The sequence below is a fragment of the Mytilus edulis genome, chromosome 2 (assembly GCF_963676685.1).
Source record: "Mytilus edulis chromosome 2, xbMytEdul2.2, whole genome shotgun sequence".
NCBI lineage: Eukaryota > Metazoa > Mollusca > Bivalvia > Mytilida > Mytilidae > Mytilus > Mytilus edulis.
Window position 1 is genome coordinate 97,893,340 of NC_092345.1, and position 11,731 is coordinate 97,905,070.

Consider the following 11,731-nt stretch of genomic DNA (forward strand, 5'->3'; position numbering starts at 1 on the left):
TCTATGACAAACGAGACGATTTTAATTTTGAAATTATAAATTTCCCCAACCTTAGTAGCAATATATCAACTTTACCTACATATGGGATATACATTTCCCAACTTATTCGATATTCAAGAGCTTGCAGCTCCTACTCAGACTTTGTAAAACGTCATCAGTGTCTGAGCCGAAAGTTGATGAACCAGGGGTATGTCAAAGAACGTCTCGTCCTTTTTCTAAAAAAGTGCATCGGAAGGTACCAAGACCTTGTTGATAAATATTCCGTATCAACTTCGATAAATATTCCGTATCAATTTCACAAATAATACATGATGGTCTCTGCATGCTGACGGTTTATCATCTTTACAACGTGTTACATTGTTTTTTTATTTGTCTTTGTTCTATTATTTATATTACTTTTACTGTTGGATTGTTTTCTGTGATATCCATTGACGTGGCTTGGTACTTATACATCCCGTCAATGTGTTTGTATTATATCTTTCATTTTTGCTGGTGTGTTTTCTATATGCGACTTTTTGTGTTTCGTTGGTTCTTATAACATGTATAACGTGACTCTGTACTTTAAAAGATCCTGCCAGTATGTTATTGTTCTATAATATCTCATTATGTTATATTTCTATTATGAGTCCTATAACCCCCCTTGGAAATTCCTGACTACGGGCCTGAAGTTCACGCATCATTGTAAATATAACTGAATTTGATGAGACTGTCGTTCAAAGTTAGAGGTTTAGCGCTATACAACCAGGTTTAATCCACTATTTTCTACATTTGAAAATGCCTGTTCCAAGTTAGGAATATGGCAGTTATTGTCCATTCGTTTTTGATGTGTTTTGTCATTTGATTTTGCCATGTGATTAGGGACTTTCCGATTTGATTTTCCTTTTGTAATTTTCCTTTTTTGTATATAACAAATAGGGAAAAGTACACAAACAGAGAAAAAGTCATATTGGTTTTATCTGATTGCTTTTATTAAACTGATGAAATGACTATTTATTTATCAGCTCATCAAACAAATGAGATACACAAAGTATTGATCGTACTACTGACCTTGACTTATCGCGATACACAAAATATTTTATCAATCAACCTTGAGGGTTTTCATTTTATAGATTTGATCTTAATAATAAGCCTTTCTTTTCTGTTTGATATCTTCTACAAACAAAAATCATCAGACAATTCTTTCTTTCGTATGCATGGCATCACGGTGTCTATTGGTTTAAAAGACTTTTTTTTACAAATTACATATAGAAGAAGAAGAAGATGCTTTATTTTCATAAAATGGGCTCATAAGGAGCATAATATAATATCATTATACTATTATTCTTTTACAAATACAATAAACAATACAGTATACATAGTTACAAACACAAATAAGAAACAACAGTTAACATATTATTAGTACATATATATAGGAGTATATCATGTATATATAAAACCTTCGTCTCAGGCACACCTCTAGAAAGTTACAAAAATTAATACTGTGGGTAGGTTAAATATATCTAGCTGAACTGAAGGAGGCACCAAGGGACGGTGCTATATGGCATCGTGGTGCATTTTAAAATGTGTATCGGGACATTAATGATATGGTGATATTGTAAGAAGTTGCACATAACTGGTATGTCATCATCGTGCCTGGTGCAGAGGAGTCAGTACTATTTAAAGTGACACAACTGCAAGAGGCACCAAGGGACAATGCTAATTGACATGCCAAAGTGCACCTGGGCTCAGGTGGTCGTGTGGTCTAGCGGGACGGCTGCAGTGCAGGCGATTTGGTGTCACGATATCACAGTAGCATGGGTTCGAATCCCGGCGAGGGAAGAACCAAAAATTTGCCAAAGCAAATTTACAGATCTAACATTGTTGGGTTGATGTTTAGACGAGTTGTATATACATTATGTACACAGCCATGTATCACCATCATTGATGGCGATCCGATGTATACATCTGCTGTAGAGTTGTCACTGACTCAGACGTACTTATATATATATATAGCATGGGTTCGAATCCCGGCGAGGGAAAAACCAAAAATTTGAGAAAGCAAATTTACAGATCTAACATTGTTGGGTTGATGTTTAGACGAGTTGTATATATATATATATATATATATAGTGAAACAATATTCACTTCTCATATCAATTAAAGATAAATTTTGCTTTATCAAATCACATGATAAACATCACGTTAATCTATTAAAATGGACATTTTAGGGAAAACTAAATATTCATAATTGCAAAAATGAATATCAAATTGAGCTATCTTCAAAGGAAAAATTCTTTAATGCATTAAACGTTTACTAAGAAGTGGAACAACTGCAACTTTCGTTATCCGTAAATTGTATGAAGATGACTCACTATTCATTATTTTGCCTTTTATTTGTTGTTTCACTATTGACAGAAAGATGTTATGGGTTTACTTGTGTTAAGGTAAACTCGTGTAAATGTAAACTAGATGATGGGACTGTCATCGACTTATCACCGCTGGGGTTGACGAGCGGAAACCCGAAGTAAGTTGAAATTACTCCTGCAGTAAGTTTTGATACGAGTTTTTTAAGTGCTGACAACTTAATCTTTTTTCATGTATCTGATTACCATTTCTTCAAATAATATTTCGTTAGAGAGTTTTGAAGACAAAATATTTTGAAATCAATAACACAAAAATTAAGCAACGTCATATGAGGTCCATGCTAACATGGCTAAGATATCAATTTGTTCCTCACCCGATTGTTGGCCGGATTACTTTATTTGTTATAGTTCTGAATAAGTACGAAAAAGTTGTCTTTTAACAATCAGCACACAAAAATAAACCAAAGCTGACAGCAGAAAACTGGTGAGTAGACTACTGTCTACAATTTTATAATTGACACATGTTATATGACTTTTCTGAATCATTTTTTAAAAATAAATCAAAGAAAATAAAAAAAATATAAAAAATGGAAATGGGGAATATGTCAAAGAGACAACAACGCGACCAAAGAGCAAAAAAAAAAAAACAGAAAAAAAGCTCAGTAAAAATGGAGTTTGTCAGCTTGTTTTTGTTGTGATCCTATCCGGTTTATGTCACCGTTACAAATATGTTCATCGTCAATACCAAAAGGCGAAAAACATCATTAAGGACCCATTATAATACGCATTCCATGATAATGACATCTGTGAAATAGATTTGAGAAAATCGCTAAGTTTTCTTTTTACAGCGGATGGCCGTAAGGGCATTCCGGTGTATTGCTATCGATATATTTCCATTACGTAATATTCGTTTTGGGTTTTTAACCGATTTATAAACATGCTGAATACGCTGAAATGATCGAGTGCAAAAGTGCAAAATAACGTTCTTATCGCTTGTTATAAATTCATTTCTTCATTGAATACGCATCAAATACTTTTTAAAGAAGACAAATTTATAACATTAAAATGTTTTGTTTTAAATATATATACATATAAGTAAAAAAAAAACCACATTAATATCTATGCACACGCATGCGGAAGAATATCTCAAGAACGTTTGCAATCTTAAGGAACGATAACCCCGCATCGGAGATTAAACCTTTTTTGCGGGAAAATACGAATGCCTTCTCAAATCCAATCTAGTAGAACAATCGAATTATTACAGAAGAGTGTCCACCAATCACTTGCACTGCACTATTATTAATATAGTAGAATAGAATGATATACAAATGCATGAAACTTATATATACGTGTTACTTTCCAATTGTGAACTTTCCATTTCTAAGTAGCAACATTCCAGCAGCACCTGCATACGGTGTATATATCTCCTAATTGATACGATATTCCCGTGCTTGCATTTGCTATCATGATTTTCTTGATAGAGTGTTGTTGCTCACAAGGAAGCTATTAAATCAAGAGTTCCAAATGGTGAAGTTGAAATCATCTCTTCGTAAATTTTACGGACGCCATCACGAGTTGGTTGACCGTTATGGAATAACCGTTTCACAAATGATATCGGATATGTTCCTTACGTCGTAATTACAATCCCCTTCCCTTTTATAAATGTGACCTACCAAATTAGACTATTTACCGGATTTGTTATCTCATAAGCAACACGACGGGTGCCACATGTGGAGCAGGATCTGCTTACCCTTCCGGAGCACCTGAGATCACCCCTAGTTCTTGGTAGGGTTCGTGTTGTTTATTCTTTAGTTTTCTATGGTGTGTCATGTGTACTATTGTTTGTCTGTTTGTCCTTTTCATTTTTAGCCATGGCGTTGTCAGTTTATATTCGATTTATGAGTTTGACTGTCCCTCTGGTATCGTTCGTCCCTCTTTTAATATACAAATATTAATATAATATATATCAATAAACCAGAGTATACTGATTTGTATCACTACAACATAATAGTCATTACGGTGAGGATGAATTCCCTGTCATTAATTTATCACCCACGCACAGTCACTAACTTGTCTCAGAAAAAAATAAATATCTGTACATTAACCTCATTTACATGTATAGAGATGTAATTTCATTTTCTGGGACAAGTGTTTGTCGGACCATCCACGAGAACTTGCGGCCATCCGATGTTCAGTACTTCAGTACTTTGATTTCTTTTTGTTCTTTAGTTAAATTATCTTTGCATTTGTTTTATTATAGATATAAAGATGTACCTGACGCCGGCGCTGGTGACGTCTTCTCGTATAACCCTTGTTACAGTTTTACAGAAAATGCGTGTAATGATGTTTCAGTAAGTTCTACAGTAATTACCAGTTAAAGCAAATCGCGACTGGGAAAATTATTCCAATAAGGCATGATAGTATTAACGGGTGTCATTCGTTAAATGGAGAAAAAAGATCACAAAAGAATACCTAACGGTGGTTAGAAACATATATACAAACAAACAAACAAACAAACAAACAAACAAACATTTTATTTGCCAATCATGGCGCCCAAATGAGCAAAATAATTACAATATAATTTTCAAACATAATGTAAAGTAAATTAAAAATAGGTTAAACACAGTACATAATATGATTGATTTTGATTTAATCGATAAATATAAAATATCAAAGCAAATGAAGCAAACAATTTATGATAATAAAAATATATAATATAATATGACCCTTTGTCTGTTACTCTGGTCTTTTTATTGGACAGCAAACCTCATGGTATACTAATAATTTATTAAATGTAAAAGAAATAACTATGTAAATGCATATATTATCATACATATCATTCTATATCTTTATATAGAGAAATATACATGTGTATATAATAATGTCTGTGTGGTAGTTTAGTATTACAATTGGATCGTGAAAGCTCTAGTATAGGATCGTGAAGGAAATCTTATCGAGAAAACATATGCAAGGTCAAAACGGACCCCAAATCATTGTTCTGCGGTATCCGTGGTTTCATTATATTAAAAGCACAGAGAAAAGGAAATTGGTATATATTATAGCTTCCGTTATTCATTTAGTTATTTTATTTTCCAGGTAAGGGGGGCTGCTAACATGTTTAACCCCGCCACACTCTGTATGTGTCGTCCCAAGTAAGGAGCCTGTAATTCAGTACATCTGTCGTTTGTTGCTGTGTCACATATGATTTTTTTTTTCGTTCATGATTCATCATCATTTAGTTTGTACATAAATTAGGCTGTTAGTTTTCTCGTTTGGATTGTTTCGATCTGTAGTTGTTAAATCCTGTGTCATTGTTGTATCTTGTAAAGAGTTGTCTCATTGGCAATCATATCACATCTTTTTATATTTAATATACTAGTATCTTTTAGTAGCAAACTTGTTCACTGCTGTTTCTTATTCTAACTTTTGGCATCATTTTAATATCATTTTACAGATGTATCATATTAGAATAAGAATATGGAGGTACGTTTGTTCATAAAAGAAAATATAATTTGAATATCGAATATACCAATAACACTTTGTCTAGGTATGTCAGATACGGAATGGTGCTGGGTTCAGTGCAGGAACACAAGATAGTGCAAGATTTCAGTATGATGAGCAAAACGGCCTCGCTCTTGTGTATTCAGCTACGAGTGACGTTTTAAGGTCAGTATTTTGTGTTATTAAATTCAATATGAAAATGGTGATACATGTACATGTGATAGAGGACGAAGTGCATATCACTAGTATTGGCATATAGGAAATCATATAGTATATATTATAGCATATTAGTATACTATAGGTAATCGGATATCAGGCATTTTGGGAAATCGTATGATGCTTACTGAGGTATATCCCGAAAAAGACGAAACTGCCAAGAATTATAGTACAGGGAAACGGCTAGAACTCTGCAACTAAGCTATGCAAACATAAATCAGAACGGGATTTTATATTAACACATTTATAAAAGAACATTCTTAGTGATATTACTTTTGTGTTGTCCTCAACAGTCTAATTTTTAAATTATTTGATTAGCATTTTGTAATGAACATATGACGAAGATTCTTTGGGTATCAAATAATACCATAACGGCATTCTTTGCCAAGTCAAGAAATACAATTATTAAAAATTATTTACAGAACTACATATACTTATCTCCAATGTGAACCTGATCAGGAGGGGGCATTAAATGTGCTGGGTGAAATTGTAGCTGATGGTAACTATGTAAGTTTTAACATTCTAATATGTGTTATACAATGACATAACATATACGTATTGCAAAACTGTTTACATAGCCTAGCTGTTAGTGGAACATACAGGTTCATGCACATCTATTGTAACTATTTCGTCCGATGGTTGTTCCTTCTAAAAAAAGCACTGGGCGAAACGATTTCAAACACGACAGAAATGTTATTGAAATTTGTTATGTTCAGTCCGAAGTTTTATTCGAGTTATATATTGCAGTGTGTTCTGGCCAGTAACTTAATTTTGTAGATTGAGGTTCTGTTTGCTAGTTTGGTTTGGAATTGGGTCTCTTTAAACACTTACTCCCCTACAATCTTTAAACACTTACTCCCCTACAAATCTTTAAACACTTACTCCCCTACAATCTTTATACACTTACTCCCCTACAATCTTTATACACTTACTCCCCTACAATCTTTAAACACTTACTCCCCTACAATCTTTAAACACTTACTCCCCTACAATCTTTAAACACTTTCTCCCCTACAACACTTACTCCCCTACAATCTTTACACACTTACTCCCCTACAATCTTTATACACTTACTCCCCTACAATCTTTAAACACTTACTCCCCTACAGTCTTTAAACACTTACTCCCCTACAATCTTTATACACTTACTCCCCTACAATCTTTATACACTTACTCCCCTACAATCTTTAAACACTTACTCCCCTACAATCTTTAAACACTTACTCCCCTACAATCTTTAAACACTTACTCCCCTACAATCTTTATACACTTACTCCCCTACAATCTTTATACACTTACTCCCCTACAATCTTTAAACACTTACTCCCGTACAATCTTTATACACTTACTCCCCTACAATCTTTATACACTTACTCCCCTACAATCTTTAAACACTTACTCCCCTACAATCTTTAAACACTTACTCCCCTACAATCTTTAAACACTTACTCCCCTACAATCTTTATACACTTACTCCTAATCTTTATACACTTACTCCCCTACAATCTTTATACACTTACTCCCCTACAATCTTTATACACCTACTCCCCTACAATCTTTATACACTTACTCCCCTACAATCTTTATACACTTACTCCCCTACAATCTTTAAACACTTACTCCCCTACAATCTTTAAACACTTACTCCCCTACAATCTTTAAACACTAACTCCCCTACAATCTTTATACACGTACTCCCTTACAATCTTTAAACACTTACTCCCCTACAATCTTTAAACACTTACTCCCCTACAATCTTTAAACACTTACTCCCCTACAATCTTTAAACACTTACTCCCCTACAATCTTTAAACACTTACTCCCCTACAATCTTTATACACGTACTCCCCTACAATCTTTATACACGTACTCCCCTACAATCTTTAAACACGTACTCCCCTACAATCTTTAAACACGTACTCCCCTACAATCTTTAAACACGTACTCCCCTACAATCTTTAAACACTTACTCCCCTACAATCTTTATACACTTACTCCCCTACAATCTTTAAACACTTACTCCCCTACAATCTTTAAACACTTACTCCCCTACAATCTTTAAACACTTACTCCCCTACAATCTTTATACACTTACTCCTAATCTTTATACACTTACTCCCCTACAATCTTTATACACTTACTCCCCTACAATCTTTATACACTTACTCCCCTACAATCTTTAAACACTTACTCCCCTACAATCTTTAAACACTTACTCCCCTACAATCTTTATACACTTACTCCTAATCTTTATACACTTACTCCCCTACAATCTTTATACACTTACTCCCCTACAATCTTTATACACTTACTCCCCTACAATCTTTATACACTTACTCCCCTAGAATCTTTATACACTTACTCCCCTACAATCTTTAAACACTTACTCCCCTACAGTCTTTAAACACTTACTCCCCTACAATCTTTATACACTTACTCCCCTACAATCTTTATACACTTACTCCCCTACAATCTTTAAACACTTACTCCCCTACAATTTTAAATAAGTTTTCATATAACTAATTGAACGTTATACACGAACTCTAAACCAAACGTGACCCTAATAAAAAAAACTTTATTTCTTTTGTTGTTTCTACGTGAGTTGTATCCTATCTTTACCAATTTGCATTACAGTTATGTTTTCGATTACTTTAACCTTAAAACGTAACAGTAAATACAACGGTAAAACAAACATCATAAGTCAGAGCTCGAGAAATAGAGAAATAGAAAAGTATGGTCCAACTAAAATAAACCAAATAAATACAATTTTAAAAAAGGCTCAGAAAGCAAAAGATAAGTCACCACACGTTTTAGTTAAACCATGCATGGGGTTAACAGAAATAATACAGCAGCAAACAGTGTCAGTCTCAATAGTTATACCAGGATTATAATTTTGTATGCCAGACGTGGCGGTTTCGTGAGTTATGGATCAGCTTTTCAACTGAACTATATAATGAAAAGGTATGTCTACCGGATGTTGTTACATATATATACACATTGAAGGAAGCTCAACTATCGTTAAAAAGTATAGCCATTCTCTTTAGCTGTAAAGTTAGGTTTGCGTATGGTCATCATGAAGATTTTTATTTGAAAGTAAGGAAGGTCATCACAAATACAGCAGAACTTGAAGTTAAAAGGCTTATTTTTCTCTTCTGGGAATGCCTTGCATGATATGCATCTTTTTGACATAAAGTTAATTATAAAGTGTTTCGTGAAATCGCTAAAACTAATTGTTCATATGGTGTATAGATTTTTACTTAATTTCATTCATAATTAGATTATGTATAAGGGATCATTTGAAACTACTTTCTTTATTGTTTTCAGTATCTGTATTTGGCTAGCAAATATGCATGTCCAACTAAAGACACATCCGGTTCTAGTGGTGGTGGTGGTCTGTCAGGTGGATCCATTCTTCTGATTATGTAATTATACAATCGAAATGTTAAGTTAATTTTTGTATATTTAAGCTTCCATGCATTTTAAGTCGAATCAAAGATAAAGCTCTTCGGGTTTGGTTCGCAAAAACTGAGGCACTCGAAAACAAACGGACAAAATGGAAAATGCTGAAAATTACCGAAGATGCTATCTCACACAACGGATGAACTTTTCAGATCTTTAGATTAATTCCACATGAACCGTTATGCAAAAAAACGGTATATTTTACATTTGAAATTGTCCTGTCAGTTGTTAGTTTTTGTGACAACGCAATTATATTCGAATCTTAACCTGTTTAAAATGGAGGAATGTCGAGATATTCGAACAAAATATGGGAAATTTATATTAAAATTCAGATATATTGACGATAAAGTCATGATATAAAACATAAAAGGCCTGTATTTACACCTATCAATTATTCAAGCACTCCTCGTGATCTAAGTCAAGAACAGGCTCTAATTCATTTCTAATATACCAAAATATATGTCAAGCTTTCAACACTATGAAATGATTCCACTACCAATTTCAGAGTTGTTGTGTTATTATTTGTTTACCTTATTGGAGGGTTAGCATTCCAAACAGCTGTGAAAAAGGCAGAGGGCACAGATAGAATACCTAACTTAGGTTTCTGGGTGACATTACCAGGCTTGATTAAGGTAAGTATCATTTATATTACTTCGTTTGCATTGCTTTATGGTTAATTATATGCCTTTCTGTTCAAGCAAATATTGAAGAGAAGCTGCCCAATTTTGTTATACAGGTATGATCTCAAGCCTGTCAACACAATTATATGACCTACCGAATTAGACTTATCACCAGATTTGAAGTAACATGAGCATCACAGTTGCTGCCACATGTGGATCAGAGATTGGTTTACCAGGGTACCTGAGATTAGATACCCACAGGTTCGATTGGGTTCGTGTTAGTTGGTTCGTGTTGCAGTCTTTTGTTTTTATGTTGTGTTTTGTGTTCTGATGTTTGTCTGTATGTAGATCTAATTCTTTTTTAGACATAGAGTTGTCAGTTTATTTTCGACTGATGAGTTTAAATGTTCTTTTTGTATCTTTCGCCTCTCTTTTATATATAGCTGGTTTCAAGCTAAATTCAATATAATTCCAAAAACTTTCGCTGCAATGTTTTACCTTTGTATATAACTGGGTTTGTGCCGCTAATTATATTATGCACGAAAGTTTATAACATACTTTAATGTCTATGTGCATTACCGCTGTTGGTATTATGCATGCAAGTTTTGAGCATACTTTAGAGCATGTATACTTGTATTCATACCTCAGGGTTGGTGCCGCTGGTGGTATCATCAAGCAAGTCTATAGAATACTTTAATAAATGTATTGTATTCATACCGATGGGTGGGTGTCGTTGATTGTATTTTCCACGCAAGTTTATACCATACATGCCGCTATAAAAGTATAATGTTACAGTTTATAATTATCATACATCGATCGTAAATATAAAATATGATAAGAATGAAAAAAGAGTAATGAACAAAAAGACATATTCACACTTTCTAAACGATATCCCCATTTGATTGTATTAATAAGTCCTCATAGTAAATATGAAAATATATGATTTTGTTGCATTAGTTTTTTTCGTAAAAAAATAATTTTGTTATTATTTTTCAGGAAGGATTTTCGTTTACCTTCAATACAGCAAAATTAAAGGCTGGATATAGTTCGATATGAGATACTATGAATGAATATGTCGATTATGGAATAAACATTTGGAAGCAATATTTTTAAAATGTGGCTAATTATACATGGATTTTAGACTATTGCTATTGACGGATCCTGTTGTATGAACATTCAATATAAAATATATTTGTTATAAAATAAACATGTTTTTGAATGATTTTTCTCCAATTCATAATATAAAACCGGAATACGACAAGACCCCGTTATTTTAACAACAAAATTTAATCAAATCCAAAGCTCGACTATCATTTCGGAATTTGATGAATGGATTTATTTGCAAAGTAAATGCAAATTCAGAACTAACACATACTAAAGCGATATAACTATTTATCATAATTATGTTTAGTAGTAAATACAGTAGTGATAAATAGCCTGCTGTTTAATCCATATCGCGCAACTTTGATGCGCACCCTTTATCATACCCTTTATCACACCCTTTATCACACCCCTACCCGGCCTTTATCGCACCCTTTATCACACCCCTAAAAAAAAAATTTGCAATTATTAAATTAACTCCGTTTAATTTAT

The 11,731-nt window shown here is 33.4% G+C and overlaps 1 protein-coding gene across 1 annotated transcript; it reads left to right on the plus strand.

Annotated features, from left to right (window-relative positions):
- Positions 1-2,173: 2,173 nt before the first annotated feature.
- Positions 2,174-11,357, plus strand: LOC139513598 (uncharacterized). Its single transcript, XM_071302244.1, has 7 exons — positions 2,174-2,503; positions 4,603-4,693; positions 5,890-6,008; positions 6,482-6,566; positions 9,384-9,481; positions 10,024-10,150; positions 11,135-11,357. Exons 1-7 carry the CDS (start codon positions 2,337-2,339, stop codon positions 11,192-11,194), a joined length of 747 nt encoding a protein of 248 aa, XP_071158345.1. The 5' UTR covers positions 2,174-2,336; the 3' UTR covers positions 11,195-11,357.
- Positions 11,358-11,731: the final 374 nt, after the last annotated feature.

Bases quoted from the DNA above. Each gene is read 5' to 3' on its own strand.
- LOC139513598 (XM_071302244.1), top strand. From the start codon at position 2,337: ATGAAGATGACTCACTATTCATTATTTTGCCTTTTATTTGTTGTTTCA. The intron at 6,009-6,481 runs GTCAGTATTTTG...AATTATTTACAG, and splicing joins GCTACGAGTGACGTTTTAAG to AACTACATATACTTATCTCC. The intron at 9,482-10,023 runs GTAATTATACAA...TACCAATTTCAG, and splicing joins GGATCCATTCTTCTGATTAT to AGTTGTTGTGTTATTATTTG.